This window comes from Orbicella faveolata, unplaced genomic scaffold (assembly GCF_042242905.1).
Source record: "Orbicella faveolata isolate gen_17 unplaced genomic scaffold, um_ofav_v1 contig_36, whole genome shotgun sequence".
Lineage (NCBI taxonomy): Eukaryota > Metazoa > Cnidaria > Anthozoa > Scleractinia > Merulinidae > Orbicella > Orbicella faveolata.
This window is the reverse complement of record NW_028301565.1, coordinates 14,579,604-14,607,197: the sequence shown is the minus strand read 5'-3', so window position 1 is coordinate 14,607,197 and position 27,594 is coordinate 14,579,604. Positions and strand designations below refer to the sequence as shown.

Sequence of the window (27,594 nt, the reverse complement as noted above, 5' to 3'; positions counted from 1 at the left end):
ATCCAACATGAAACAATGATGAAATTCTCAGAAAGGAAGAGAGTGATTATCCACTTCCGGTTACCTCCGACACCCGGATGAAGGGAAGTCGGCACATTAGTATTATGGTCTATTCTCAGCTGAATTACACATTTCTTTACATTTCTTGAGCAAGATGGCGCGTCGCCATCGTAGTCGAAGGGCACCATCCGGGCAAGAAGAATGGCAAATGGCTCGGAGCTGGCTGAGCAGTTTAGGAGTTTTACCAGAGTTTCATAGAGCATCATACCCCACTGCATCCGTCTTTGATCTGGCTCAGTCTCTTCGGGATGGTGTCTTGTTGTGTCAAGTGGCTAATCGTTTGCGTCCTAATTCTATACGAGATATCAACATGAAACCTCAAATGTCTCCGGTTTGTATATGTTTTCCTGTGATCCTTTAAACTTGAGACTTTTTCTGAGAGGAAAAGGTAGACTGGACACAGCCAGCTAAGATTCCGATCACTTGTTTTGTAGATGCACTGCTACAAACACTAGAGGTGTTTATTGATTTTGTGAAACTCCACCTTTACAATGATAAGCCTACTTCCTTCTTTGTTTTGACAGTTCTACTGTTTGAAAAATATTCGAAGTTTTCTCACTTCTTGTTCACGGGATTTTGGCTTGACTCAAGAGGCTTTGTTTGATGCCAACGAGCTGTACGATGTGTCGGATTTTGCCAAGGTTAGTGTTACACATCATTCTTGAGTTAAAGAAAGCTTGATGTTGAGTTAGAGCTAAGTTACTAACTTTATGCTCACTCTTAAAGTCACGTAGCACAACGATTAGCAAAGGCCTCTGGAATACATGAGGGTTAATTAGAGAATCCTTAACAGTGACACTAATTTAGCGAACGAACAAGCGCCGATAGTAATGAAATAACAATTTGTTTCACAGAACGCAATGTGGGGCTAAGCTGGGTTGAACCATTTACGATGACACCGGAACTGATTGTTGAATGTCGTACGGGGTTTTTCCCTCTTTGCTTTTTGAACAAGGTTACACTGGGTTACATTTGCTAGCACGATTTGCGAATCGGATAATGTAATATAATTGTGTGTGCATTTATATCGATGAAGCATTATACATGATTTGATTATCCTCGTGCTATTATTGGTAGGAACTATGCAGATTATCTGTGTTTATTTTAGTTAAAGGTGATCCATGGTGTAAACACAGAACTCTGTATTTATCCTTGGGAGTATAATGGTTATAAAACATATGCATTATTTTGAGACAATATCCTGTGTTGTGTCTGTATACATCAGTGTAAATTTTCCATTGACTTGTGGTGTTTGACACTTGAAATTACTGAGATAAATACATGACCCTGCATAAAACGTGCACATTTATCATATGTTTAACTAGCTAGATTCCAATACTGTCCAAACTCTGAATTTTAGCTGATATCCCTTAAAAAAAAAAAAAAAAAAAAAAAAAAAAAACGAATGGTTCATTAGATGATTCAGATTGGCTCTGCAACTCTATGTGAATGATAAATAAAATGGTTACTTTGGTAAAGGGAAGTTTTCTTACTGTGCATACCAGATTTTATCATATACATATGTATTGATAAGAAGTTGTTTTTAAACACCCTTGTCATTGGAAAATTTCAATTTCTGCAAAGAAATGACAAGTGAAACTAGTGGAAGTACACCAACGTTTTTTAACTAGCATCTTATTGTTTCATAGACCCATACAATGTACATGGTTAAGTTCTAGAAACCACAGATGTGGTTTCAGATCATATCCATAATCACCAGATTGTGGTTCACGGAAAAAGAAGAAATTTTCATAGGAAAAAAATATGTATATATAAAGCCAGACATGAATTGCTAGTGGGGTGGGAGGGGCAGGGGTGTGGTGAAATCAAAAACAGTACATGTGAGGGTAGTACTACAATATTGTTTGGAGCAAAACACATTTCTGGTTCACATGAATATTCCATCTGCAAGTTTTTGGTTAGATCAATCAAGTAGTCAGTCCCTATTCAACTAAAGATTACGTTAATGGCTTGCTCTTCCTCCTCCTGACCCTCCTAGACCCCTCTTATACTATATGCCTGAAAAATGCAAACTAGTCATTCCCCTGCTTATTGCAAAAATATTTGTATGACTCACTTTCACCCTAGGCCAGGGCCCCTTTATTGAAATATTTAATTGCCCTCACAATTATACATATTTTGTCTATGTTAAATGGATCAATGGCAGACAGTTACTAGTTATGGATTAAACTAGTGCTCTCAAGTGATGTTTCCTTAGAGAGTTAATGTTCCCTATTTAGAAATACGCAATCTTCTATTTATTCAATCTTCTAGTCAGTCCTGGCTTTGGGACTTATTTAATAAGTTTGTTTCTCTTTTTTTATAACTTCACGTAACACTTGCAAGCCAGTAAATTTGCTTCTAATATTTTGTATATTGACCTGTGATTAGAGTAGTTTTCAAATGAGTGTCGACAGTAAACAGGCAGTGATTTTGGTTTTGGTTAAATTGGTTTTGGTTTTACTGCAGTTTGAAATTGGCTGAGTGGTCTAATTGGTAAGTAATTGGTTTGGTTTTAGTTTTACGACATTCAATTGAAAACCGCTCTATAGTACAATGTAATTAACAATTAGATTAGGAGCTTGAGATTTCTATCACTGATAGATATAACAAGGGTGCAGCCCGTGTCAACTATCACACAGAAATTGAGAGTGAATAATCCAATTTTTTGAGTATATTAAATCTATCAGTTCAAAACGTTGTTTAAATCCTCTTTTCAGACACATCAAAAATGCAAGAAGTAGCTGTCATTTTGTTGACAACCACGCACTGCTAGGCCATTCACTATTTACAACAGAATAGATACACCTGTAGTGAGTAGCGTAGCCAATCAAAGAATGGCATTTGTGATAGAATGCTAACTAGTAGATTTATACCAATATTGAATAATACTAGTTACATGCCATGGCCAGATGGGAGGGGCTGTATGTTCAGTTGAACCACCGTGTGAAGTCTTCGTTTAATACTCCCTTATTATATTTTTTATTATATTTTATCTTATAGGTTATAAAAACTCTATCAGTCCTTTCTCATACACAGTATGCAATTACAGCTGGATTTGAGTAAGTTGTTACTTTGAGTTTACAACTGCACACAATGTATCATTTTGCAAAGAAAGTTGTGTTTGATAGCTTGGGTCTAGTGGAGCTTGCAGAAATCTCTTGCTACTACATGTATATAACATACAGTAACTGATTTGCACACTGTTAAGGTAATTCCTCTGAAATAAAAGTGACAATAGATTTTTGTTCAAACTTTGTCAACTGAATATTTGTCATATGATAACTTCAATTTTGAAATAAAAAAGGGAGGTGCCCATGCTCATTAAGGAGCAGCACTTGAGGCATTGAAAATGCCCCATTTTGGCATTATTTAATGCTTATTATAAGAACACATTCCCAGTAATTGTAACATCTTTGTAAGCCCGGACTCATAAGAACACGCATTAAACTACAGTCAATACATTGTGTCGGACACAAATAAATGTTTAAGTTTGATTCAGACAGAAAGCTAAATCCTTGATTAAAAATTTGAACCAAATTTCTTGACGTGGTTACCGACTGCAAAATAGAAAAGACCACAGTGTATCTGCTATTTTTCTTATTTATTTAATTTTCAGCTATAGAAATTAGATGAGTCTTTTCTCACGCAAAGCTTATGATTAGTTGATTACAGTGACTGGAAAAAAATTGGGGTGCCCATGCTCGTTGGTGAGCTAGAGGCATTTTTCAACTGACAGAGCTCAATATCAAGGCAAATCCGTCGTGTTTTCAATATGCGCATGCACAAGCGCGCGCTAATGACGCCATAAATTATGCGCAGTAAGGATGTGCAATGCAAATGTGAGGAATGACCTTAAATGCATGGCAAATGTGTTGAACATTCAGAAAATAAATACATGTACCCCTCCCACAGAATTTCCAATAACCTTCCTTGGGGCAGGTATTACAATTGAAGGGGTGAGTGCAAAACCATGCTAAGTGACGATTTGGGTGAAAAAAAAAATTTTCGCGAAAGGGCTTGAATTTTTGCATGCGGTCTTCAATGTAATAGAAAAACGCGGCCCTGTATTTTTGTCGTTGGTTTTTGCTTCGTTTTCGAGTTATAACGTATGCAAAAATACTTGGCTTTTCCTAGCCATGTCTTTAGGAGTTTATTTGTTGAACAGCAAACAGGCAGACTGTTTATAGTGTATGAAGTCAAAATCAAATCTAACAGCATATATAGAGCGGAAATCTGGGAACAGATTGTTTACATCGGCTATTGTGACGTGAGCACAACACGTGAATCGATCGAGCGGCAAACGAAATACCATCGAACTAAAAAGAGATGTGCCGCATTAGAGCTCTGTCAACTAATATCTTAAGCACTGTGTTAAAGTACCTTGTGTGCCTGCCTGGTGGTTGAGAGGCATCATAAAGCCTCGATAAACCCGTAAGTCATCAGCACGTTTTAAAGAATCAAAATGTGTTCTGAAACTTCGAAGGTAGCTGATATACCGTAATCGTGTTATCGGTGTTCGAAGTCAGATCGAGCCAGGCAGCAAAGTCCAAGAGCAGTTCTTGCCCAAGAAAAATACCCTCTCGTGAGTTGTGGCCCATTTGCCAAGCGTTGCTAGTGTCAAAGTTTGGAAAGCGAGAACTGGTTTTTGACTTATAAAATTTGTCTTGTATCGACCGCCATGTTTTCCCGCGCACGAGGTGTAAAGACCCTTCCCGGCATGCATTGCGATCACGTTCTGCTCGCGTTTCTCGAACTGGTAACTAGATTGTTTCGGCTTTTTTCATTCAAAGATAATAATGGCCAACAAGTAGCGATCGATTGTAACATAGATCTGTGATCCAGGTTGCTTTGATTTTATTTCATATCGGCATGATTTGTAGTGTTTTGAACTTCTGGGATCAGCGGACATGCAGATGTATGGAGACCCGTACGTTGCGCAGAAGGGTTAATTTGTTAAACTGTTAGGCGGTGCGTGACATAAAACTACGATCGCGTTTGTCGAAAAATATGTATTTATCTCGTGATTTTTAGCCATTTAAGATGTTGCTGTATTTGGAAAAGTGCTTATTTGATGTTTATTTGTTCAGTGCAGATAGTCATTGTCCCAGATAACCAAAGTAAGTTCCAGATGTTAACACTATTTTCCGGCCACCATATTTTACCTATTTAAACCTGAAATCAACATTTTTGAGCTTATACGTTGCGTGAAATTAACATTTTGCTGTTTTCTAAGTGAAATCAACATCCTTGCCGTCACGCGTTACGTGAAATCAACATTTTTACCTATTTAGACCTGAAATCGACATTTTTGAGCTTATACGCTGCGTTAAATCAACATTTTGCTGTTTTCTAAGTGAAATCAACATCCTTGCCGTCAAGCGCTAACGTGAAATCAGCATTTTGACCTATTTAGACCTGAAATCGACATTTTTGAGCTTATACGCTGCGTGAAATCAACATTTTGCTGTTTTCTAAGCGAAATCAACATCCTTGCCGTCAAGCGCTAACGTGAAATCAGCATTTTGACCTATTTAGACCTGAAATCAACATTTTTGAGCTTATACGCTGCGTGAAATTAACATTTTGCTGTTTTCTAAGTGAAATCAACATCCTTGCCGTCACGCGTTAACGTGAAATCAGCATTTTGACCTATTTAGACCTGAAATCAACATTTTTGAGCTTATACGTTGCGTGAAATCAACATTTTGCTGTTTTCTAAGTGAAATCAACAACCTTCCCGTCACGGGTTAACATGAAATCAACATGTAAACCTTTTTTGACCTGAAATCGACATTTTTGAGCTTTTACATTATGTGAAATTGACATTTTGCTGCTCTCTAAGAGAAATCAACATCCTTGCCGTCGCGCGTTAACATGAGTCAACGTTTTAACTACTTTTGACCTGAAATCAATAAATTTGAGCTTATATAAGTTGCATGAAATTGACATTTTGCTGGTTTCTAAGTAAAATCAAAGTCCTTGCGGTCGCGGCGGGCCGATCCTTTGTTATAATAAACTGAGGCGAGACTTCAACTTATAACAAAGGCTTGGCTTGGCTATTATAACAAAGGGTCGGCTCTGTTTATCATAACAAAGGCCCGGCTTCGTTTATTTGAAAACCTCGGCGGGAAAAGGGCGCTAGGTATTTTAATCAAAAGTGAACTTTGACGAAAACGCTCCAAATTTCCCATACAGTTTTGTTTAGGTATGTTTAACAATGTCCCGTAGTTTTTCCGCTAAGCTTCGCTTCGTTTTCGAGATATTGCGTATGCAGAAAAACCACTCGGTTTTCCTAGCGGCGTCTTTATAAACGAAGTAAAAACCAGCGACAAAAATACAGGACCACGTTTTTCTATTACATTGAAGACCGCATGCAAAAATTCAGGCCCTTTCGCGAAAATTTTTTTTTTCACCCAAATCATCACTTAGCATGGTTTTGCACTCACCCCTTCAATTATCTGGAGCAGTGCAAAATATGTTAATGAAATGGCACGATAACTTTCTTGTATATGTAAGTCAAAGCTTCAAACATTTCAACCAGGGCCTTTATAAAAGGTAGTCTGCAAACACAGATGGATTTCCAGCTTTTGTTTCAGGCAGCTGAAAATTACTGTTTGTGAAAATGACTTCATCATGAGTGATTTCCATAACGTCAATCATATGCTTTCTTTCCCTTTAACAGTCCTTTCCCACCTGAAGATTCTGGACATGACATTCAAGATGAGGATATTTATTCAAACCTTGAGGATCTTGCTTTGTGAGTACTGATAGAAGTATTTATATGTACATGTACTTGTTTTACTGCAAGACCTGTGCTGAAAGATGAACACTGATGAAAGATGAAAGTACAGTAGACACTCCCTTTAACCCACAAATTTTTTGGGCAGTACACAGTGTGAGTTACAAGGACAGAATATAGCAGGCCAAAAATCCAAGTAATCACATGCGTAGAGCAGTGCGTAGTGTTAAAACGAACTTGACAAGAACTTCTGACTACGATGTAAACAGAGTTTAATTGACAGAGATCAATGTTCCATACAGACTCAAATGAAATGAATCACGTGCCAAGACGAAGGTAGAATTAAACCACGTGCTGTAAGCTTAACCGTAAGTCGGATGATGTAAACTGTATGCCGGTTCGAACTGAAATACAATAACGAAAATAGGAGCTAACGTAACTAACATACCGAAGCATAAAGATAAATAACATAAATGAAGAAACTATTGCTAGCATTCTCAATAACGTCCATAACATGGAAGTGTAACATAATCGGCACTTATACTGATCGTACGGAAGGCTGGAAAACGATTAATAGGCTACATGGTGTGTAACTTGGACGGTACTTTTATGGCAAAATAACCCTATATTGGAGATATGGACCTAATCAAGTGCGATTCCGAGCATACAGAACTAACTAACCGATTTAGTAACGGATACAGACCATTTGATAGGTGATAAAAGGAAACGTAACCGAAACGAATAAGAATAGAAAACCTTAGAACTAACCATAAAAAACAAGGAATAGATTACTCACTTTGGTTTGCACACACACTGAACTTGACTTGATAGAATAGACGAGTAACAGTGTATAGAGAAACTATGACCCAATGCCGAGTAGAAGTTGACGCAGTGAAATCTGCACTTGAACTGACCTAACCGAGGAAAACCTCGTGGATATATCTAACCGGAGAACACGTACGCAAAACCTAGCGGTTATGACTATTTCCCTAACGGACATAGCAGCTGAAGCCTGGTCAACCACAGTAGATTAAGTAAGTAAGTAAGGCTTTGTTTGAAAATAACAATTACTTGATAACATCTACGGTAAAGTAAGTTCCTGCGACCAAAAACGAATTAACATCACGTTTCAAAACCAACACACAGTGTGTACATGTACCTTGTAAACCTTCATTTAGACTTTTTCTAGATGTGCTTGGATCTGTTTTTGTACATAGGTATGTTATTGTAGGTTTGTACTTTGGTCTGTGAGAGATTTTAACCTTCTCTTAAAAAGCATACTGTATTGGTGTCATCAAAATCAAACTAAGGTTACTGTAAATTTGAGACATGTACATGTATGTAATTGGACTCATTCCAGTCTCTAAACAGACACCTCTCAAAAGGCAGACATACATATAAACATGGCCCCAAAGGGTTCCTGCTCATATCAACATTTGAAACTTAGAGACAAAAGTTTCAACTGTCATTAATTGAATGTTTATTTTGTTTTTTACATGCTTCTGTTCAATGTTTTAGTTTATTAATTTTGTTGGTGGACCTTTTCTGTAGAAATCGTGACATAACAGAGGAGGAAAACCCTTATGATGCTGTAACCATTGAAGAAGAAACAAAAATTTATGAGGACCTTGTTTCTTATCAAAAATTTCCAGTAGGTTAAATGTGTTTTTGTTCCTGCAGATTTAATCAGATTGTAAATGTTTGTACATGTGTGGTGATGGGAATGTGCCCATTTGTAATTTAAAATATTTCGAGCCTGTTGCAAATTGTGGTTCAGAATTAGCAATTTATGTGAGACAACTTTTGGAATGTAGAAATGTTTCACATAGCCTCTTAACCTATTATGTGTTAACAAATGGTGTTAGATATACTGTTTCCTCTTTTGTAATGTTACAGAAGCCTGAGCGACAGACCTCAATAGAAGAGAAAAGGAAGTATGTTGTAGCTGAGCTCCTTGAGACTGAGAAAAGTTATGTTGAGGCTCTTAAAATGATTCAAGAGGTAACTAATAAAAGTACATTTTTATGTTATGGAATTTTTTTTCTGCTGACATGTACATGTAGCTTGAGAAAACTCTGCATTGAATGCTTTTTCATTTTCATTTAATTTTGACAGCATTTTATTAAAAAGTTACAATCAATGATGTCACCTGATGACAAGGCTAGGATCTTTATCAATATAGAGGTAGGTTACAGTCAGACATCTTTCTTATACATGTACTGTAGCTTACCAAATTGGGTTATGTGTACTTTTCTTTTTACAGGATTTGTTGAAGACTCACACAAAATTTGTGGGCAAGCTAGAGAAAGGCTGTAGCAATGGAGGAATGCAAATAAGTCCTGTTTTTCTGGAATTTGTATGTACAGATAATTGTAGTTTGCAGTGTTTTTAGTGGTAATTTTTGTTGATTTCATTTACTCAAAAGTTGTTGCAAGACTTAGTGTTTCCTTTTTGTTTTTGTTTTTAAGTTCAGATCCTTGATAGCCTTACTTTAAAATTCTGTTTTCCAGATTAAATTTATTAAGAATGTATTTTTTTATTTTATACACTTAATTTCTTCTCTAGAGAGATGACTTATTAAAGTATGGAAAATATTGCACAAAAATGTCAGAAGCTCAATCTTATGTAAGTTTTTTTACACTATATTCTTGTTGGTGTAACTAAAGGAGGTGGGTGGTAGGGGGGATTATTGCATTTTACCGCACATGAAATGTTGAGAAGTATAAATACAGTACAACCCTGTAAATATGACCACCTTCAGGCCATGGAAAATTGGTCGCATTAATGGGGTGGTTGTATTAAAGGGGTTCTTTAAATAAGTAAATGACTGACTGAACTTTTTTGCGGGTCAGAATAAAGTGGCCGTAATAACAAGGTGGTCGTATTAACAGGGTGGTTGTAAGGCGGGGTTCCACTGTAGTTCCAAGCAGTGGCCAGGGCCTTGTGGTGTGTCTCTGGGCTGAACACTTCACTCTCTCAGTGCCTCTATCTACCACATTACTTGGAGAATGAATGGGTGCCAGAAAGAGCAACCTGACAAAAATGCTGGGGGAAGGAGGAAAGAAGGAGGGTGGAATTACATGAACCTGTTTTGGACAAAGAGAGAGAGAGAGAGAGAGTAGTAGCAATCCTCTTGCAACCTGTAGTTACTTAGACCTGTAGTACGCATTGGGTGTACAAATCACTTAAGTGACAAGAGGTGAATAGGTTTTGTTGAATATCTCCGCATCAGAAAAACCTATGACCATGAAACCTTCTTCAAACCTTGCATTTGTAATAAGAAAAACAGTGACCTAAAATGAGCTTGGGTTTGAGCGATAGGTTTTAAACAAATTTTGATCCAAAAAGTATAAAAATGTGAGAAAATAGAATGTCACGTGTAACAGCGTGCACAGATTATTCTTCTCAGTGTTTAATTTAAACCACCACCAGTTGTAAGAAATAAGTAAAGTTAACCAACTCTAAGGATACAACTGATATTTGGAAAATAATGCACTCCTTGTAGTCAGAATCCTCCTAAATTTTGAGCCAGCCGATCAATCATGCTTCCCTTTTGCTCTCCAAGATAAAATACGAATCATAACTCTACAATGTCAACGTCCTGTTCAACTTGTATATGTAACATTCACAGATATAAATGCTTGTACAATAAATTCGTTTTCTTCCAATTTCTAGCTTGATTCATTGCATTGCATTGAAAATATACACTGTAATCTCAATCCCCAAGTGAAATGATAGCCATCTTGTTGACCAAAATATCGGCATCACCACCCTACAAATTCCTTTGAAACTCGCTTCTCTGACCTTTGATTATTGCCATCTTCTCAACATTGCTCATTTCATGACCAAAGATCTGCCAAAAACTTGACTTTGTACATTCCTGTGGAAATACGACTGAAAATTTTGATCCCCAAGTCATTTGTCAGTGTAGTGGCGTTAGTGTGATATGAAAATTCATTGAAGAAATGTATAAATCTCTCTCTGCCTTTCTGCCACCATTTCACCCTTATCAGTGTATGCGATGGCACTTGCTAAGGTAACCAGGCCTTGTTATTGTTCAGGAAGTTTTGTAACCAGTTTTAACCTGAGATTGCCCTGAGATTGAACTTTTCTCCCACATGGAAGATTACGCAAAGGATTATGGGTAATCATTTTTTTCGCAGGAAAACCCCTTAAGAGTGAAAAAAATATTTTTGTGAACGGATTTGTTAATTAGGGCCTATTTTAGTCAATTACATACATTTCTGAGAACTTCTACTGTGAAAACAGAAAAAAAATTGGCCTATATTACACAAATGTGCACCTGAAGCTTGCTACAGGCCGTAGTGTTTACAAAGTAGTAATGGTGGCCATGGAGATGATAGTGATGTTAATACCACCTTACTGATAATTTATTTGTAACCCATGCAATGTTATGAATTTACATCTTCAGATTGATGAACTTTCCAGAACAGATCCCAAGTTTCGTGAAGGATTAAAGGTACAGCGAAATTGCAGTAGCATTACTTGTATCTTTTGTATATCTTTGCTGGTGTTGTCTTTTTTTAGAATGATACATGCATGCTGTATAATTTATATCTTCCTTCCTTCTGATTTATTTGACTAGTCTTAGTTCAACTAATTGATTTATATGAGTTCTACATGTAAATGCTTGTACTTTCTTTACTACATACTACAGGAATGTCAAAGGAGAGCAAATAGCAAGTTTGCATTGAGATCTTTGTTAGTAGTACCATTTCAACGTGTTTTAAAGTACCCTCTTTTAATACAGGTAACTGCACTGCAACCAAATTAATAAACTAAAAGATTGTAATGTTTTCATTGTTTAATATGTTAGTTGAAAGAACATAACTTATAATCAGGGGTTTCATTTAACTATTAGGACTGAACTATGTAAGGAAAACTTTCTGCTAGATGTTCAAACCAGCTGGGCAAAATAATTGTCCTCACAGCCGGTCAATTTGCCCAGTACCTGGCCCTTGATGAAATCCCTGCGTATTTAATCACGAGTACTCTCTCGTGGGGTGCTCTATGCTGATGGTATGTTTGTAAAATCCAGAATGACATGAGTGTTCACTTTTTTAAGGTACAAAGAGTGCCCGATCACTTTGTAAACTGCTGCTATCTGCAATTTAACCAGGCATGTTTTTGTCTTTTTCTGTGTGCTTATTTTAGGAGCTTAACAAGCAGACAAAATCAACACATCCAGACAAAAAAGGCCTTGAAAAAGCCCTAGCGGCTGTGCAGGTTGGTATTTTAACTAAGACTTTCCTCTAGTGCATGGTATTTTGTTATCACCAGTAAATTGCTTTGTTTGTCATAATTTGGTGGAAGGGTAAGGATTTTCAGTTTAGACAGGACCAAAACGAAAATGGAAGATTATAAATTGAGATGAGATGAGATGGAACTTTATTGAACACTCCCCTGAGGGGCTTTAAGTTGATCACCACAAGTTCTGTTTAAAACCTAAAATAAATTAATGTATATAAATTATAAAAATGATGTGTCACTAACTAATTGAGAAAATTAATAACTAAATGTCTTATAACGTTCGCTTAAGTTTACATTTAAAAGGGCTATAGTTTTTACATAGCTTAAGATCTTTATATAAGATTATGAGATTAATATTAAATTATGTTACATGTGTATCTGACACTTGTATGTGTACATGTTCACACACATGAACTGTTTACAACAATAACTTAATACAAGTTTGTCAACTGAGAGTAGTAGGAATTGTTTCATATCAATTGTATAAGGACATCTATAATTATTCAGTTTGAATTCATAGAAACTTAGAAATTTAATGTTCTAAGAGTGTAATCCTTTTTCATTAGTATACATGTAGAACGTTATTTGGTAATTATTGCTAAATGTGTGTCTGTGTAGGATGTTGCAAAGTTCATCAACCAATTGAAACGTGATGATGAAAACTCAAGAACTGTTAAAGATATTGAAGACAGGTGTGTGAATGAAAGAAGCCTGGTCACTAGTAACTTCCTTTTACCAAAATGGATGTTTTTATGTTGTGTACGACTGAGCAGATAAACTTTCATAAGGTTAATTTGCTTGCCCTCTATTACTATCGATGCTTTTTAAAATAATTTAAGATTGTACGCATGCTGTCATTGGTTGGTAGGTGTGTTTAGATGAGAGTTTGTAAACCTTGCTTTTTGAGAATTATTTTAATTAATAAAAACAATAGAAGACTTTTTCCATATTTACGTACCCTCATCTAAACACTCAGGGGGTTTGGAGATTTCTCATGTATCTAAACACTTAGGGGGTTTGGAAAATTCTTGAAAGTTATGCAAACCCCTTGACTGTGCCTCAGGATTACATAACTGTCTTGAACTCTCCCCCCCCCCCCCCCCCCTGGAGTTTAGGTGAGGCTATGTTAACACAGAAAAAGGCCTCTATTGCTTAAACAGTGTATGTGCAAGTACATTTACCATTTGGTCCCACCAGCAATAAATAGGTGACTGCCTAAATTCAAATACATATATATCTCACATAGTCCTGGGATGAACTACAGAATGGTTAACTTCAGAAACAACTAAGTAAAACGAGTTTATGTAAATGTACGTTGTCCTTATACATGCACACTGAATCAGAAGACAGTTGTCATATATCTGACATTGTACTATTATGTAGTACTGCAGAGGCAAATATGTTCTTTACACATTTATTTTATATCAAGTTCTTAAGTTTATTTTTTTCTTTCCTGTTTTCCTCACAGCTTGAGCAGTGAAGTGGTAAGATTTCAAATCAGTCATTAATTCATGTTGCTGATAATAAACAGTTGGTTACATGTACATATGGTACAGTATCAATTTAATTCAGCTAGAGATCTCTATCTTCAAGTATCTTGATTGTAGCTACAAATACTTTGTGCAAACATTCTAGATTCTGCTCTAGGCTCAGAACATTTATTTCATTTTAAGTCAATTTTCAAATTAATATAATTCTCGTTTTTTGTGTGTCATTTCAGGATATTAATTTATTCAGATTTGGGCATCTTTTGAAAGATGGTGAACTCCTCATAAAAGTTAGTGATCAACCACCAAAGAAAAGGTATGTGAATTGATTGAAAGAATGATTAAGGCAACGAAAGAGTTATTTTTTCTGGATAGATTGAAAGAAGTACACATGCAATGTTGTAAGATTATTTTACTACATGTGCACTAGACTGTTTCATCAAATTTTACATGGCTACTTACTTTAACAGTGTATTTATTCAGTAACTAAACTTTGTTGGAACATGTATATATGTTGCCTAATTTCATTCTTTGATTTTTTCTACAGACATGCTTTTCTCTTTGATACAGCGCTAATTATCTGCAAGACAAAGGTTAGTTCTTTTGTGGGAACAGATAAGCGAGTAGTTGTATGGATCGTAACTGTTTAGCATTTGGTAGCTGTGATACATGTATACAATGTATCAGAAATAGATATGTTGAGCAACGTTCTGAAGGAAAGGCAAATATATGGTCGTTGAGCCATAGAGCCGTAGAATCATAGAGTTAATTATGTACATGTAGATAGCCATAGAACCGTAGAACCATAGAGTTCATAACCTAGATATGTGTGATAGTAGAGCTGTAGAGTTCAAGATAGCCGTATAACCGTAGAGCCATATAGTTTATTACCTAGATATGTGTGATAGTAGAGCCGTAGAGTTCATTATGTGGAAATGATCCTTAATTAATGAGTTCAGGTGTAGGGCTTAATATAAACTTCTACAACAGACCAAACCCTGTTGGTAACCATGGCAACATGCCACCGTTCTATATGTGCATGCAAGAGAAGAGGTACAAAGTGATCGGTGATTAAAGCATAGAGGTGTAGCGCTCAGCGAAAAAAACGTCTACAGCAATGTGAGGTTCATAAAATGGGTGCCAGTTGGGCTAGTTACCCTTTTTTCTGTGTTTCCCTGTATCCACATACATGTACTTGATTTAATGTATTATTTTGGTTATTATTTATTATACTGTACCTTTTACTGTAGGGAGACACATACCACCACAAGCAGTCCATGTTTCTCCAGTACTTTGAAATCCAAGACATGCCATCTAATCCAGTAAAGAATAAGGTGAGATTTAATGTTTAAAGTTGTAATTGATACTAAGATCTCCTTGGATGCAATAATTATTAATTTGAGAAATGATAGGATAATTTAGAGCATTATAAACTAAGATGGTGATTGTGGTTTTAAGTATTTTCTTGTTTTTTCTTGCAGTTTTCTCACAGTTGGTATATGAAAAATCTGGAGCAAGGTATGCATTCATGAGAAAATTACATTGCAAAGCACTTGTTCAGTTTATGATGTAGTTTTTAGAATCCTTTGTAAATGTAACCGTTATTTTGTTCATTATGCAAGGTTGTAGTCCTAAGGTTCAGCTGTTCTAAGAGTGGACAATGCTATTCAGTAGAGAAGTGTTTAGAATTTTAACCGACTGTGCTATCCACAGGATAGTGATAAAACCTGTGGATAAGATTGACGTTGTTCCTCTGAGCGACTGTTGATTAACTGAGCACGATATTCAGGGTGTAATGTCATAGTCTAACTGAAGTTCATGGTATCGTGTGCTTTTTACCTGTAGAACGAAATTCTTGTTATATGTCAACCAAAACAGAAGATATGAAAAACAAATGGATTAATGACCTTACAACGGCCATGTAAGTATGTCCTTATTTGTTTCTATCTTGTACAAAAGTGATTTCAATTCCTTGTACAACCTGCTCTGGCCAAGTACAACAAAATGAATTCTTTCTGAAGCCCCACTAAGATCTTGTATGATGTTTACTTTCCAAGAAAATGAAAATTACGTGACTTGACGTTTCTTCAAAATATTTGTGAGTTTAAGTTAATAAAGAACTATTTAGGTTCTGAAAGTTTCATTGTTAGGTACTTGTGAAGAAGAACTCCCCGAATGGTGGCCTCAGACGTTTTCTGGACTTTCTTTGCAGCAGCTTAAGTTCCCCCATTACAGCTCAGGATGTAGGGCCCAGGTCAAACGTCGAACTTCACATGAGACGGACTGAATTGCAATTTGAGTCGATCCAATCGGTAAAGCTCGACTGTTGGGTCAAACGCCAAACTTAATTCCAATTTAGATCGACCAACGATCTATCCGTCTGCTTCAGACAGATAGAAGGTGTTAGTCGATCTAAACTGGACGAACTTAGTTGAGTCAGACATCGAACTTGTCATGAACTTAATTCGCTCAGTTTAGTTCGTCTCATGTGAAGTTCGACGTTTGACCTGGGCCTAAGGAATTCCCAAAGTGTCCTCGTTTCCACCGCAGCAATTAGTTTGGTTGTCACACATTGCTTCCTGCCACACAACTGAAGCATTCCGTGGCAACTGAAATAATATGCGGCTGCGAGAGATAATTTCATCAGACTTCTTAACTTGGTTATTACCCTTGGTTTCAGGGACGCTGTTACATTAAGGAACGTTGACCAAGGTACATTTGTTTAAGTTAAACTTCCTTCACCAATTATGTGCGATGTTTTTCATCATGTGTGGCTTAATTTTTCAGTTATTATATATAGTCCAGTGCTGGAAATAATTTTTCTTCTTTAACAGGACACGTGTCCTTTCAAATCTTCATTTTGGTCGGACATCTTATCAATTTGACCGGACGTTAATTTGCATAATTGATTCGCATATTAATTAGCATAATAAAAGTTATTAGCAAACTGTAAAGATTTTCAATACAAATCATTCAGAACTGCTTTTAAATTTGATTTACTTATCATTTATGATGATTAGATGACTTTATCTACAAGATAACTGCACCAATCTCTCCTAGTAATCTCCTGATTATACGTTCTTCAAGCAAACCTAGTTTGCTATTGAATGCTACCATTAAAGGGACACAGTCAGCTTTGGGACCATGCTGACCTGGACACTAGTTTTCTCACTTTGAAAAAAGTTCGCCTCAACCTGAAATCAAAGTACATCTAAAAAATCCACTTCAATCTTCGCAGTGTTTTGCTTGATTTTCAATCATTTATTGAAAAGCCTGTTTTGGAGTGTGCTTCTTTTCATCCTATGATGTTATTTTTATCATATTCGGTGAAAAAACATATGGATCGCGTCTCTGTGATATGCAAATTAGCTATGAAATGGTATCAAATGCGCATGTGCTCCAGCTGACTGTGTCCCTTAAGCAGGAGCCCATCACTAGGAGTGTACAACTACCCCAATTGTTCCTTTCCTGGCCTATTCGCAGACCCATCTATTTTTATTTAAATTTACCGCGAATTCAGCCCCCGCAGGAACCTAAGTGACCAATCACAAGCACAGACTTTATAATTTCACCGGAAGATTAAGTTGACATGTCCACCTGAAGCCGCCATTTTTCTCCTTACTGAATCGTGCTCACATAGACTGGAACTGACCTTTTTTGTGGGAAAAGAAGCCTAAACATAGACCGGTCTGTAAAAATACCATGACTTAGTATGGGGTTTAGTAAGGGGGGTCCTGACCAAAGTTGACTCTAGGGTACATACATGAAGGGCTAACAGCACATAGCAATGCACGTAATGCATAATAGGGCGATTTCTGAAGGGTACTTTATTTGGCAAGTACAGGAAAGATGAACACTTCCTCTTTTAATATGATATGGCAGGAGCCCAAATGGGCTCCAGGATATGCCTTAAACTGTCAGAATTAACAAATTCTTGAGTAGCCATTTGGCGACTAAGTGATAAAAATCAAGTAGGAATTTTATTCAGAAAAGAACTCAATGCATAAAATCTGTAAAGAAAAAATTTCCAAGACTTTTTGGGCCGCTAATTTTGTATACGTAGCTAATGTAATGTCTATGGAAGATTCATGCATTTCCAAGAGACACAATCGGTAGGCATACATGACGTACTCAATCCTCAATGGTTTGCAATGCATTATAGGGCGATTTCAAACACGATCAGCCATTTGCAAGTTTTCCGATGTGAGGGAATCCGTCACGGCAAAGCAAAAAGATACATTGTCTTCTTTTCTTATATTGAGTGTTACAGAAGCAAAGATCTTTGACTATGTATTTCTGGAAGGACATAATGTCTCAGAAATAACCGTTATTGATCGTTAACACAGAGAAACGTAGTCGCCATTGTGGTCGCCTGTTAACGCAGGCGTATTTTCGGCTGTTGACTAAACCAGAATTTTTGGTCGCCAGAGATGAAATTTTAGCCGCATTGGCGACCGTACCGATCGCAATTTCGAGCCTTTTAATAATGTATCTAGCTAAATTTTATGGATGGACAATAGCTTGGTGTTGGTGAAATGTTCGGACATCATGTCCGATCATAATGTGAAATTGGCCGGACATATTCAAAATTTGGTCGGACAATGTCCGTTGACCGACTGTTATTACCAGCCCTGTATACTCCTATATTATGTTTTCTTACAACGAACGATCAAAAATCAACATAATAATCAAAAATGAAACAAACGAAAAATGTAGTTCAGTAAGATCGCTCTCTGTTGTAAGCATGTAAAACAGTGTTTTCCTAGATACGCGTTGGTGAACTTCTCACGGGCGCGTTTTACTCTACAGGCAGTCACAAGTTTGAACTACATACATTTCCTTCGCCGACGTATTGTGGAGTTTGTTCAAATCTATTGTGGTAAGTTGTGCTGTGATCGTCTTGAGCCGTTTAATATTTTACTCGGTTACTTTAAATCTATACTACAGTGGAACCCCGTTAATCCGGTCACCAACGGACCACAAAAATCTGGCCATTTTAACGGGGTGGCCTTATTGAAGGGGATCTTTAAATAAGAAAATGACTGACTGAGCTTTTCTTCGGGCCAGAATAAATTGGCCGTAATAACGAGGTGGCCGTATTAACGGGGTGGTCGTAAGGCAGGGTTGCACAGCACTGTATTTTTATTCAAGGCTCTTTTACGTACAATTTTTTTTTTTTTTTTTTATCATATTCCGCATTTGTCATAAACTAACAGAAAACCTCTGGCCCCATTTTTCTTTTTTCTTTTCAGGGGTTTAACAAACCAAGGATACAAGTGTGCGAGTAAGCTTGTTTGTTTTTATAAAAAATGTTTGCCATAAATGTTTATTACCATGGGAAGTCGGTACTTGACAACTCGCACGTGACTACTGGGACCCATTCCAAATGAATTGCGGGTGACTAACGATATTTGGTTTGTTGTTTCCAAAGTACCGAATGAGCTTTTTTATTGCTTTACGAAAGTGCTTATTTAGTTGGCTAGTGAACTAAATATCTAGTCTTCTTGAGTAAGTGTTCTTCATGAGTTGTTCAATAATTTGAATTGCAATTCGTACATCTAAAGCTTATGAAACATTTTGACAACACAAAACAATTCTACATTGCAGCCAAAAGGTTTCCTTCAAATTATTAAAATTTGCTGATATAGTGGTCTTTGCTTCCGAATTAACATCTCACGTTAAAAGAATGTTTTATCCTACCGTTGCTGCCCTTTCTTTTGTACCACACAGGCTTGATTTGGTCGCTAAAATTGACGCGTGTGCGATGCTCAAACTTTCCCGCCAAAACCCGCCAACACGACCGAGAGTCTATGGACTTTCTGTAGGACTCTCTTGACCAAACCGCGATTGAAAACTTTTTCAACTACTAAAGAGTTATAAACTGTTTGCCTGCAAACACCAAATTTATTTCGATTCATTTTGTTTTCTGTATCTAAACTTTGGAAATCTTCGCTTTTTTTGATTTGCAGTTTGTGACGCCGCTGCTCACAAGGACTGCATACCAAAGACCAGTGCATGTCGAGCAAGTCCTGGATTCCATGGTCAGTTCTCCGGTACATCGCCATTTCGTCCCCATATGGCTGCCAGAAATCCCTTCTCTAAACAAACTTCGTCGCCTATACCTCCAAAACTCAGCCCGGACTTAGCTAAACATAGAAAAGTCTCGGCGCCAGCGAGAATACGACAAGGTACTTTTACACCCTCCTTTGAGAACCGGAGCTACAGTCGAACTCCTTTTAAGCGGCCACCCTCGGGGAAATGGGAGGTGGCCGCTTGGTAAGGGTTCGTCAGGAATTAGTTGGAACGCCATTTTATTCAATTACAAACATGCCTGCGCCTTGTGACCATTGTTTCACGTAATGAGGACTGCATATCACTGTTTTCCTGATTCACTTGTACGAACATACTATATCCTATCACTGTCATAATATAATTTAATAGGGGGCGGCCGCTTAATAGGGTTTCAACTGTATTTGGTTGCATGCACGTGCAGTTCAAACACTTTGGTTTCCTATATTCGTGGAATTGATTTATCAAAGGTAAATAATCAAACGGAAAGTAATTTATGTTACCATCTTGAGGAGCTAAACTGTTGATGTATTTTCTGTACTGGTCTGGCCCGCAAAACGTCAGGATGAGGTTTTGTGGAATGACAGGTGACCGTTAAATGGTTGTTATATGGATTAGAGGTGTCGTGAGTACTGTATTTTGGGGATCATTTTATACTTGCGGGGAATATCCAGACAAAGCCTTTAGACGTTACTTGTTCCATAACGTTTGTTCTGTATGCCTTATTTCTGCCATATGTTTAATGTCAGTTGTTTGTCATTTTGGTTTGAACTTTGCAGGAAATACAAATCAGTCTCTTTACGTAGCTACTTCAAAGTAAGTATTTGTTTCAAAATTCGTTTTGACTTCTAATTGTAATTTGCATCATCCTTGTCACCCTGACTGACTTTGCCTAGTTCCTGTAGGGCTTTCTTCCGGGCCTTCACGGTCAGTTGATTTCGGTGACGTATCCGAGACGAACGCACTTTTCGCCCCGGACCACGTGAACCGAAAACGATTGACCGCGGCGAAATATTGAAGACTAGGAACTAGAAAATGACTGACTTACATTCAGTTTCTCTTACAACATTAATAACGCAAAACTGAAAGCTTTTAACATCGACTGAATGGACAAATTCCAAGTCTTCTTCGCAGCCATTATTTAACCAGTACTGCAACAGGGAGGAAAGCGTTACGTTCGACAAATGTGATTAAAATGGTTCCGAATGATCTCTTCGTCTAGACTGCCAAATTCTCAGACGTACCATGAAAGAGAAGGTGTGCAATCTAAGGGAACTTAATAGTTGATTTTGTTTTGTTTGTTTTGTTTTTTTTCAACTGACAGCTTTGCTGGAATCGCTCCTGGTGGCCGCCCAGTTCTTAGTTTTGTAGTCGGAGATGATATTGAACTAATCAACAAAAATGACCCTGAATGGTGGGAGGTGAGTTCGTGCACATTCGTCTTGTAATTTAATGTCTAGGGATGAATACAATTTTTCTGCGTGCAAGAAAGGAATCATTTGAAGCAGGACCTCCAAACTAAACTACGTTTACCCTAACATAATCGTTACGCTAGTCGTTTTTGTCGTCGTTGTTTCTTTGTGGACGATGCAGCACAGAGCTTCCATGTTCCAACGAAAAATATGTTCACCACAATTGTAACCGAGATCGACATTCCTCCTGACGTTTTCCCGAATTTCTTCCTCTCTCCGACAGGGCCGGTCGAAGAGGACTGGAGCCGTTGGTTATTTCCCTCAAAGTCACGTGGTAGGTAGAAGACAGAATTTTGCGAAATTGTTTGTCCTGTACGATCTAAATGACTGGGAAATCTCGTGAGATCTGTCGTCGCGAAATTTGTTGTATGACACCTTTGTGTTTTTTTTTTTTTTTTTTGCTGTTATAGACGTTAAAAGCAACATCTCGCTACGAAGAAACGACGATAAAAGAGGAGTGAGTGGAGATTTGTCCTGTTGTGTCCTAATGCTAATAAGAATTCTCCTAGGGCTAAGATTAACAAGACATATAGAAATAGCTATAATAAAAAAAAAAAAAAAAAATGGTAGGTGTGTAAGAGTCACGCTCGGTAAAGGAAAGCAACATGACCAGTTACCGAAAAGTCCCTGACTGTTTCCATTGTGAAATTGAAGGACGCGAAGGAGTAGAGACTGGTCGCAACTTTATGTTCTCTACCGTTTAACCATGAGTAATGCAGTAATGTATGGTCGTGTAATACTCTCTTTTCTTTCTTAGAGTTCATTCGACTCCTCCACCGTCAAATTTGAACGTTTCATTAAGAAATTTCAACTGGTAAGTGATGTTACCTTGGTATGTTATTCACAAGGTGAAGGGTTTGTTTACACGGCGTCATGCGCTAGTTGGTATTGATAGAATTTTAGCCCGTGTGACAGGCGCAGGATTAGGAGACATAAAGATAGGGGAAAACAAGGCGAAGTGCGAAAAGGGAGTGTTTCGTTGCGTTTTTGATGTGAGGCGACTCATGTATCGCGCAATCAAAATGTTATTGGGTAAATGCTTTGTAGTTCAAGTACTCAGAGATTTCCAAGGAGTTTTTGTAAGGTCTCAGAAGACCAGTTGCCAGCTTATCACGTGATTAATATGTATTTACTTATATTATCTTGCTAGGTTTGCCGGCAAGAAGGACAGACCGTGGGCTGCACAAGAGTTAAATACCAAGAGCGACGGCACTTTCCTAATAAGGGAAAGTGTTAACAGATCTGGAGAATACGCTTTATCCGTCAAGTAAGAACTAATCACGTGTCAAGGGTTTGTAGCTTGAGCAGCGTAAACTCAGAGCCTTAGAATAAAGATTGAATGCTTGTTTGGGAGATCCAGGAGCCGGTGCTAAGTAACTGCGACCAGCTGGCGAAGTTCCCCTCGAAATGTTGTGCAATTTCCTCATTGGTTAATGGCAATCGGAAAATCTTCGGGACGTTCACGAGGAAGAAACGGCGATTTTTTTCTTGACCGAATCAGTGTTTTTATTATTTCGCACAAACCTTGGTCATCTAAGTTTTCTTCTGTTTTCGATTTTCTTGCCACTGTGGCCTGAATACTTGAAGACTGTGTTGTGTTGCAATAGTATGTCTTTCTATATAGAATAATGACGTTTAAGTAAATTCAACAAATGGCGTTCGCATCTAATGTTTTCCTGAAATCGACAGAACAGTCATGTGGCGGCTCCAAAGGTGCTATCACGTGACGACATTTTCACTCAGTTGATAACGCCATTTGTTTTCTTCCGACTCGCAGATTTCGTAGTGAAGTAAAACACATTAAAATCCCATACGAAGAGGGAGCTTTCTACTTAACGAAAGCAATATCTTTTTCATCAGTTGAGGTAAGTGATATCTTCAAATTGTAACGTAGCTATTGAATATTAGAATGCACTTGAACTTTCGTTGTGATACTGATTTGAGCGATATCAAGACTTTTTTTTATCGTCGAATTTTTGATCTCTCCTCAGACGAGGTAGACCGCTTGAATGTTACTGTGTTGCGAACGGTCTCTTTTCTCCTAAAAATGATGAAGGGGGACTCAGAACTAAAGGTTTCCATGGCTAAGGGCTAACTTTCACAAGACTACCTATGAGCTAAATGTCTATAACCCTTGATGTCGAAACCCTCCCTCCCTCTCCCGGCTCCGGCTTACCTCCTTGCCTTTCCAGGCCCTTTTCCTTTTCCTTATCTCAGTTTCGACGGACAGCAGCAGAATTACCTGTACAAAATTACTTTCTTAACTTTCTAATCTCAGGAACTAGTTGAGTACTACAAGGCCAACACTTTGGGCGTGAGTTTTCCAGGGCTAGACACGAAGCTACGGTACGGAGTTAATGAGGAACAAAAAGGCAAAGGTAACTTAGCACATTTACTTGGAAGTACAGTCGTGGACAAACGTTCTTGGAACACGTACTTAATTTAACGAATTGTATGTGTTTTACTACTGAAGTTTGAAAAAACACGCTGCTTTCCTTTTAAAAACGCGTTGTTCCCACCCAATACAATGTTGAAAATCAGAAGAAATTGCAGGTAAAGTGGAACCGTGCCTTACGACCACCCCGTTAATACGACCACCTCGTTATTGCGGCCACTTTATTTTGGCCCAAAAAAGCTCAGTCAGTCATTTTCTTATTTAAAGAACCCCTTTAATACGACCACCCCGTTAATGCGACCAATTTTTCATGGCCCGAAGGTGGTCGTATTAACGGGGTTCCACTGTAGTAGTTTTCAACATTGTATGGGGGGTGGGGGGCGAGGTTAGGCAGGTGAAGATGTATTTCGCGTCTGGCGTGTGCGCAAAGGCGCCAAAAGTGCAAATTTGTCCCAAGGCTTTTGTCCATGATTGTAGCTTCCTGTGGCCTTTTTTTGGCATATATACTGTTCATATAATACTGGTTACTGTGCGCAAATTTAGTTGTCATTTTGTTAAAGTGCGCCATTACTTGTAGGTGGAATTGGTTGGGCCAAAGCATTGTATTCTTATTCGGCGAGGAATCCAAAAGAAATTTCTATTCAGGTAAGTATAAGTTATACGCATTCCTACTCTTTTCCAGTAGTACTGGAAAGATTTTTAAGATAGTTACTTTTTTATTCATCACCACCCCTACCCCCTCCGGATATAGACCCATCTATATGAAAACAAACGTAAGCCCTTTACTTTGTGTGCCTCACCGGCCAGTTTTTGCCATCATGATCTGCTTCGCGTACTTGTTTTCTTACGAACTTTCGATTTTCCTCAACAATATAGAACGTCTTTTTACACTGCCTGTTGTAGGTTTTATCGGGTTATTTTTTGATAGGTTTCTTATAATATATACTTATAAGCCCTTCGGATTTAAGGCCCCTCCCCCCGTTAATAGGTCCACCCAAAACCCTTTAAGAAGTTGTATAAGCCCAGGTCATGTAACCGGAATTTTACCGGGTATGCTGTAGTGGGATTCTCGCTTTAAAGTCTGCGAATTAAGCTTCTGAGCAGTGGTTGTTGTCCAAGTGACGACGAACCTTTCGTTCGTTCTTCGCAATCTGAGAGCCAGGAAGTGAGACAGACTTACAGTAACTGCATTTGATTGATTCATTCTGTTGTGTTGACTTGTGCAGAAACATTCCAAGATTCTGATACTCAACAAAGAAGGTGATTGGTGGAAAGGAGAATGCGATGGCCAGGTGTGTTTATGGGTAATTATAATCGTGTCATTGCAACCTCGGTATAGGGTAACTTGTAGCTTAATGTGAACGTCATGTTTACAAACCTCTTTTTCCAGCCTTCTGAACAGCTCTCTTGGAAGTGAATAAAGTTTGGTGTGGAAAGAGGGCTCTCTCGGTGCTACCCTGTAGGAGTTACAGATTGCAGTACCACTGAGTTCCAATGCTAATCCTTTTGTCCATTTCAGGTCGGTTACTTTCCGTCAAATTTCGTAGAGGTCCTCAAAGATACTATTGAGCCGCAAAACTAGAACATTCTCCATTGGAGCTTAATTGTGTTCAACACCTAGTAATGGACGCCACTTGCCCTGAGCGAAGGATCGGGGATGAAAGCCCTAGTCAATTTAACGGTTAAGTTGGCGAGGATCAAGGCTGTACGGGAAAAGGAATAGCAGCTGGTTCGTCACAATGAATCAACGTATCGATGAAGTGAACATTGAAAAGATATCAAAAAGTGAACCATATAGATAATATTGTCGTTTTGTGTTGGCTCGAGACGACAAAGACTTCTTGCAAACACAACATTACGACTGAACGTTTTTATTCGAAATTTCGCGGTTAATCGCGTACAACGTTTCTTACATTAGTCTAAGAGAAGTAGCTCTTCTTTGTCATGTATCATGAGGCATTAAGCGAAAAACGCACGCAGCAGGAAAAATGGCCTTTTTTGCTTCTGCTTCAGTTGATAATACACGAGTTTGAAGATGTAACTTATTCAGGGCCGGGAATCAACGGACGAAGTACGCTCACTACATACGAAAATTTGTAGTGAGGCGGTCTTCCTGGGTTGAACCTGGCCTCGATTTTACAGAAAGTGGACAATTCTTGTTTGAATCTTGTTTTATTTTAATATAATGACCAAAAGCCAATATACTTAGGTCACAGTTACGCTGGTCAGTTGACCGCAGAAAGTGATGTGTGAATTGTACTATTTATAATTTCTCATGAGAAATTTTTAGTTAGTCGAGACAGTCATTCATGTGAAGGCAAATAACCCAATTAGGTGAAATATCTCACAGGCCAAAAGGCACAGTCGGATATCTTAAAATTATACTTCATAGCAAGGGTTAGACTATTTTAACAAAGGAAATGAAAATAAGGAGGTGTATATAAAATTTTCATTTCAGATATCCTCTAAGCCTCTGTTAAGTATGATATAGACATATCAAACTGTGCCTACTGTTAAAAGGTGTCGTGTTAAACAGCTGTTTGTTCCAAATACGGCAGGTTAGGTTACATGTCTACAGATGGATACAAGGAGTCTTTATTTTCCTTGAAGTCTGTAGAGATAGGAAAGGACAGGATTGGCCCGCGCCAATAGCCCTTTTCAGGGTTAACGTTTCTCCTTCTGAGTGAATGACATTCTATGGCTTCTGCTCGAACTTGCCTGGCACCCCACCCGGCGAGTAGCTAGTTTCTCTACCGCCACAGACGAGAGAGGATCTCGTTCGGGGTGTGAGGAGAAACCAACCTTTCGCAGGGTATTCTCACCCACGTTGAACTGTTCCGTCTCCAGAAGCTTTGCATTTCATTTGTGAAATGCGGGAGACAGAGCGCGGAGCTCTATGGTTAGGCGGCGAAACGCGGAGCTAGTTTTCCGAGTGCAACAGGCACAGAATAAGCTGTTGTCGATATATTAAAATTCAGCTTGGCAGTGAGGCCTAGAGGACACAAACAAAGGAAAAGCTGTTTTTACAGTTATCAGCGGTTTGACATACAAACGAGGCGAAATGGTCAATTTTGCTTTGTATTGACCCTTTCGCCTCGTTTGCATGCCTTTTTAAGCAAAGGGATATTAGACCGCAGGCTGAACTGTAATAACAGCTATTGAATGACAAGTTTATTCATTTCTTTTGCTTGTGTCCTCTAGGCCACACTATCAGGCTTAATTTTAACATATCAAAAATGGCCTATTCCACGCACACTGTGCTCCCAACAAGGAGGGGCACCTGGGGACCTTGTAACTGGTAATAAGGAGAAGTTAATCATGAAAAGGGTTTATTTGCGCATGAGAACAACTCTTCAATGAAATTAGCTTACCAAGAAACGTTTTTTTTCCCCTCGCATACGTTCATATTAGATAATTGGAATTCGTGGGGTTAGGCGATGTTCTTTGCGAATTTTAGGCAAATTATAAATATTGTACAGTGTTTTACGCTCGGCTTGAATGATGAACGCGTATAAATCTGTAACAGTCATATTCGTTTTAAACTCATTCATTAGTCCTCTACAACCAAAAGCTAGCTTATCCTCGTGAAACAACATTATACAGTACAATTTTACACTGTAAGGCCATTTATCTTAATAGAAGTTTTGGCACGGTTCGCACGAAATTGTTCGCGGAGTTTCTTTCACTTCTTCCCTCTCAATTTTATCCGAACCGTGCCAAAAATGCCGTGTGGTGTAAAATGAGCCTTGGGTGTCTGTTTATATACCTTGGTCCAAGAGGTTTTCCTTTTTCTCTAGCTCATTTAATTTTGCATTGAAAGAAGAAAGAAAACCTCTCGGTCCACTAGTCAAGAGTTTATTTGACCGCACGAAAAATTAAAGATGACATTCGTAACCAATTAGATCAGTTGATGTGTACATCCATACTTGAGATCCAAGGCAAACCTTTCTGGCAATTCTCAGCTCACTCCAACAGTAGGCCATTTCCGAGTTGCCTTTTGCCTGTGTCAAAACGCGAAACCATTAAGAAAATGAGTTCCGCCTTCAGTTCGCTTTCATTTTCATGCGAATCAAACTTATTTACCTAAGAAAGGTTTGG

The 27,594-nt window shown here is 38.1% G+C and overlaps 1 protein-coding gene across 3 annotated transcripts; it reads left to right on the top strand.

Annotated features, from left to right (window-relative positions):
* Positions 1–112: 112 nt before the first annotated feature.
* Positions 113–27,394, top strand: LOC110064168 (proto-oncogene vav-like). 3 transcript variants are annotated; one of them, XM_089275399.1, is made up of 34 exons: positions 114–391; positions 585–701; positions 3,064–3,122; positions 6,746–6,820; positions 8,354–8,453; positions 8,699–8,803; positions 8,918–8,986; positions 9,066–9,158; positions 9,368–9,427; positions 11,235–11,282; positions 11,481–11,573; positions 11,978–12,049; positions 12,692–12,765; positions 13,542–13,557; positions 13,794–13,876; positions 14,108–14,153; positions 14,811–14,894; positions 15,042–15,078; positions 15,406–15,481; positions 16,241–16,272; positions 18,370–18,439; positions 18,813–18,844; positions 19,530–19,601; positions 20,409–20,445; positions 20,954–21,050; positions 21,325–21,375; positions 21,512–21,558; positions 21,859–21,915; positions 22,252–22,368; positions 22,879–22,966; positions 23,380–23,479; positions 24,074–24,141; positions 24,723–24,788; positions 25,016–27,394. In XM_089275399.1, exons 1-34 carry the CDS (start codon positions 155–157, stop codon positions 25,076–25,078), a joined length of 2,541 nt encoding a protein of 846 aa, XP_089131525.1. In that variant the 5' UTR covers positions 114–154; the 3' UTR covers positions 25,079–27,394. The 3 variants fall into 3 exon arrangements, with proteins under 3 accessions (XP_089131523.1, XP_089131525.1, XP_089131524.1); XM_089275398.1 differs by having other exon boundaries at positions 19,530–19,748; XM_089275397.1 differs by having other exon boundaries at positions 113–391; positions 19,530–19,748; positions 24,723–25,054.
* Positions 27,395–27,594: the final 200 nt, after the last annotated feature.